Source organism: Myotis davidii, unplaced genomic scaffold (genome assembly GCF_000327345.1).
Source record: "Myotis davidii unplaced genomic scaffold, ASM32734v1 scaffold991, whole genome shotgun sequence".
In the NCBI taxonomy this organism is placed as follows: Eukaryota; Metazoa; Chordata; class Mammalia; order Chiroptera; family Vespertilionidae; genus Myotis; species Myotis davidii.
The window spans coordinates 557,543-562,356 of record NW_006283137.1 but is presented as its reverse complement, the minus strand read 5'-3'; the positions used below and the strand labels follow the sequence as shown (position 1 = coordinate 562,356).

The window sequence follows — 4,814 nt, the reverse complement described above, 5'->3', positions numbered from 1 at the left end:
TGGGACAGGACCGGGGGCGGGGGGCAGAAGCGCAGGGCAGGACTGGGGTGGCCCAGGGCCCCACGGAAGCTCATGTTCCCCTCTCCCCGCCTCTGAGCAGGTCAATAACGCCACCGCCCGAGTCATGACCAACAAGAAGACGTCGAACCCCTACACCAACGGTAAGGCGCCCGGGGCCCGGGAGGCTGTGGGGGCCACTGCCGGCCCTGGAGGCCGACCTCCCTGGGTGCTCGGCGCCTCCATGTTCAGCTCGCCCTGTCCGGGGGACGGCTCCCCCAGGCGTGCGTGGCACCCAGAGGCCACACGGACAGGCTTCGCACAGTGGCTCAGCGGCCACTTCCTGGAGTTTCCTTTCCAAGCTCTGAGGGCGGCCTGGCTGGGGGTGCTGTGCTGAGTGGGTGAGGAAGGGCAGGCAGCCCGGGCCTTGGCAGTACTGGGGGGCTGAGGCCGCCAGAGTGAGTCCTGCTGGCCCCGCCGACCGTCCGCTGTGCACCCGGCCCCGAGCCGAGCGGGAGTGGCCGGTCCTCTTTGGGAACGAAGCGGCTGATGCCCAGGGCCGGCCGAGAGAAGTGAGGGAGTTCGCTGTGGAAAACAAGCGCGCCGCGTTTGGGCAGGTGCTGCCGTTAGCACAAAACATGGGACCGCCCAGGTGGGCCCGTCCTCGGATCCCGGGACCCTGACGGTGCCCTGGGCCAGAGTCGGCAGGTGGAGGCGCCAGGGCAGCTGAGGGCGGAGAAGAGCCGCCGGGCGGAGCCGGGGAGGCAGCTGGGTCATTGCCTCTGGGACTCTGCTCCGTCCTGGACCCTTACCCGAGAGACTCAGTTCTTGGGCCCAGAGGTCCCCCCAGGAGAAAGACGGTTCTTCCCTCCTCCCCGGAGGTTGATGGGCTCCTGACCAGCAGCAGCGTTCAGACACAGTCTGCCGTCTGTGATGGGACCAGTGACGGCGGCCCACGGACAGTGCGGACAATGGCCCCGGGGGAGCAAGGCCACCGCCCAGCAGTGGGCACGCTGTCTGAATGCCTGGGGCCAGAGCCCACTCGAAGCCGCTGGTCTCCTCCCCAGAGGCCTCGGTTGTGCCCCGGTCCCTGGTGGGGGAGGGAGGCAGCCCGAGCAGCCAGCCCAGAGCGGCCGGCTTGCAGGGAGGGAGAGGCTGGTGAGGATACGGCTGGGGGCCAGGGGGTGGCAGGAACAGGCTGGCACACACCAGCTCTGTGATGCAAGGCTGCGGCACCTCTCAGCCTCCACTTGTCCATCTGTGAAATGGGAGGGTGGCCACCAACCTCAGTGGGGGGGTTCTGAACAGCTGTAAAGTGCCTGGGAAGGGCCAGCTGTCCTGTCATTATTATTTGGAGCCAAAGGCCCTTCTGCCCCAGCACCTTGCACCGGCTGCTCTGGGGACAAACAGGAGGACAGCGGGAGAGGACACAGCCCTGGGGAGAGGGGCCCTGGGAGCTCGTCCGGGGACACACACCCTGGGGCAGGAGGTGGGAGGAGGTTTGGGCAGAGGCCGGGCACCTTTCTCGGCCTCTGACCCTCGGGAAGGCAGCCAGGTGCCCCAGGAGACAGCACCCCCAGGAAGGGGCTCTGTCGTGGCCCCCGAATCCCTCATCCCCGCGGAGGCCTGCAGGCATTTACACACCGTGCTCCCCTCTCCCTCCCTAATCCTCCTGCGGGGATCGCAGACCCCAGGGTGTGGGGCTGGTGCCCTTCCGGCAGGAGAGGCCCAGGGCATGCTGGGAGGGAGGGTCATCATTTAGGAAAACTCGAGACCCAGAGCCGCCTGGGTGGGGAGTGGTCCGGCCCCTGCGACTGGGGAGCAGTAGAACCTACAGCTTTGGATGAGGGGGGCGTGGGGATGGGGGTCCCACCTCCTGTACCCTCCAGATTGCAGAGGGAGGGGCCACGCCTTGGGGGGGCGTGTCGCAGGTGCAGTGTGCGGTAGGGAGATGGTGATTGGATTCCTTGCTTCTGATCTAGGCTGGAAGCTCAACCCCGTGGTGGGCGCCGTCTATGGGCCTGAATTCTATGCAGGTAAAAGGCTGAAGCGATGGAGGGGGCTGGTTGCGCCGCCCCCGCCCCCCATCCCCGCGTACGGAGCGTGAGTACCTGGGAACCCGGGGAGGGCGGCCTGGGGCAACCAGATGGGGTAGGCAGCCTATATGCGGGGGGGCTAGGGAACCCCCAGATCTTGGCACTGCAGCCACGTTGTGATGGGCAGTGACCCAGGCCCACCCCGCCCCGGAGCCAAAGGTCACTGGCATGTAGGGGACACCTGGGGCCCCAGCGGATGTTTGCAGTGGGGTCCTGGCTGGCCCTGGAGGTCGGTGGGGCCCTCTGAGCCCAGCTGCACCTTGTCCCTGGGGCCGAGTGCCCGGCCCACGGGGGTACAGCTGGTGGGGGGGGTAAGCAAGGTGGGCCGAGGGCCCCTGGGTTTGTGGGAGAAAGGAGCTGACAGCAAGGGTGTTACTCTATTGTTATACCAAACAGGGCACTGGAGCAAACGCTTGTTAAAATGCCAGTCCCATGGGCAGGGCTGGCACCCTGCCCCCTCCCTCCGCAGCCTCCGGAGCCGGTCACCTCTCCAGCGTTCCCACCACTCTCTTGTCCGTTTGCTTCCAGGGTCGTGTATCAGGACGGCTTTTATGGTGCTGAGATTTATGTAAGTGCCGCCCGGAGGGGGGGGCCCCGCCAGCTCCCCTCCAGGAGCTGTCAGCGACTTCAGTCCCTGCCCGCTCCCCCCTCCCCGCCACCCTGCTAACCCGGCTCCTCTCTCCTGCCCCACACCCCTGCCCTTCTCCCCTTCTCGGAACCCAGGAGGGTGAGGGCACTGCACCCCTGGGACCGCACACAGCCACGTCGGGGTCTCCCAACAGCCCATGAGCCACCGCATGCCTCCCGTTGTGCAAGACATGTCCCTCACCACACCGGGGTCCCTGAAGGAGCCGCAGCGGCAAGGCCTGAGAGACCAGGAGGCAGGGGCCCCTGGGCAGACCCCTGGGGGGGGCCTTCTCCCCCACTCGTGGGGCCGCACTCACCGTTCCTCTGGCTTGAAGCCCCACCCCACATACAGACCTGGCCCAACACAACACCCCTTTGTGCCAGGGCGTGCCCGGAGCTACTGTCCTCCACCCTCCACCCTTCCCCGCGGCCAGGGTGGCACCCAGAGTCAGCCGTGGGCTCCCCATGCCCCTCGGGCTCACTGGCCTGGTGGCAGGAGTGCTACAGCCTCGCACTCAGCCTGACATGTAGTGGGCGCCCACCTGTGTGTGTGGAACGCGAGAAGGGATGAGTGAATGAACGCATGACGTGGACGGACACCCTCCTCTCCCCGCACCGTGCTGCGGGCAACGTGTGGTCCGCAGGCCTCCCTCCTTAGGCCAGCAGCTAGGTGCCCCCAGCCCGCACCGGCTAGCAGCCAAGAGAAGGTGGAAAGGCCGTGGCCGCCCCACTAAGCCCCTGTGATCTCCCCTCCCCTGTGCCCTGCAGGGAGGCTATGCCGCCTACAGATACGCCCAGCCGGCCGCGGCCGCCGCGGCAGCAGCAGCAGCAGCAGCCTATAGCGACAGGTACGCTGGGGACCTGGGGACAGGGAGCCAGCACTCTGGGCCCTCAGGGCGGGGATCCCACAGACCAGAAGCCCCACCCGCTGCTCAGGGGCCTGAGGATGGCTCCCCACGTGGGCGCAGGGTCTGGACAGAGAGAAGGTCTGAATGGGCTTGGAGACCCCCAAACAGCTGCTGTCATCACTCCCTGCCTCATGGCGGAAAGGCGGGGGACCCCAGTTCTCAGGGAGCAGACAGCCCCTCCCCCAGCTCCAGAGGTCCCGCCCGCCGCCCGTCCAAGGTGCTTCCAGGCAGAGGTGGCTGTGCCACGGCCTCCTGTGTGACAGGACCGGGCAGGGAGGGCTGTGACCCTGAGAGCAGTGGCCTCTGCCCGGGGGTTGGGGGAAAGGGGGGCGCTGTGCGTTCTGTGGTCAGGTCCAGGGGTCCCCCACCATGGCCCAGCTGGCACCGTTCCCTGTGGGCACTCGGCCCATTGGCCTCAGAGCCGCTTGGGGAAGGCACATGGCCGCACTCTAAGGAGGGCGGCGTTGCTCGTGTCCACGGGGCGGCTCTGGCCTGGGGACCGCCTGGTCCTCCCTCCCGGTGTGAGGCGGCACCCGGTCCCCAGGCCACACCTTCCTCACAGCCTCTGGGCCCAGGTGTGTGTCAGGTGCACGGCAGGCCCTGCCCGGCCCCGGCCTCCAAGAAGCTGGCATTTCACCCACGAAATGTACTGAGTGAGAGGAAGGTCCCAGAGGGGCACAGGCCACCTCCCTCCTGGTGGCCAAGTCCCTGCCCCCGCGTCCCCGGACCTTCCCATCTCTGAGCCCTTTCCCCGAACGTGGCCTCGTTTCCAGGGGTCTTTCCTCCACGCAAGCGGCGAGGCCCCTTTTCTGGTCCTGGGGCACCTCGCAGAGCAGGTCCCCCCAGGTCGGCACAGGGGGGCACCGAGAGGGTGGCCAGTGTGGCTGGCCCCTCCTTCCAAACAGGCAGGGGGACCACGGGGAGGGTGCGCCCGGGAGGGACCCTGCTGCCCGGGAGGTGCTCAGGAAATGTCTGGGAAGAGGTGGGGGTCAGTGCCCCCCTCACCTGCCCCCCTCGCCTACCCCTCCCCGTGCTGTCTCCCCAGTTACGGCCGAGTCTACACAGCTGCCGACCCCTACCACCACCCCATCGGCCCCACGGCCACCTACAGCATCGGGACCATGGTAAGGAGGCTGGCGGCCGGCCTGGGCGCGGCCGTGCGAGGAGCGGGGAGGGGACACAGGCA

At 67.8% G+C, this 4,814-nt stretch overlaps 1 protein-coding gene across 1 annotated transcript in view; it reads left to right on the top strand.

The window, feature by feature from the left end:
• Window positions 1–4,814, top strand: part of RBFOX3 (RNA binding protein, fox-1 homolog (C. elegans) 3) — a gene marked incomplete at its 5' end in the record, with an annotated part of 19,388 nt that overhangs the window by 3,142 nt on the left and 11,432 nt on the right. Inside the window, 5 exons of the mRNA XM_006753444.2 lie at window positions 101–161; window positions 1,980–2,100; window positions 2,622–2,661; window positions 3,489–3,568; window positions 4,674–4,752. Coding sequence (XP_006753507.1) covers window positions 101–161; window positions 1,980–2,100; window positions 2,622–2,661; window positions 3,489–3,568; window positions 4,674–4,752 — 381 coding nt within the window. The remainder of the gene's footprint in view (window positions 1–100; window positions 162–1,979; window positions 2,101–2,621; window positions 2,662–3,488; window positions 3,569–4,673; window positions 4,753–4,814) is intronic.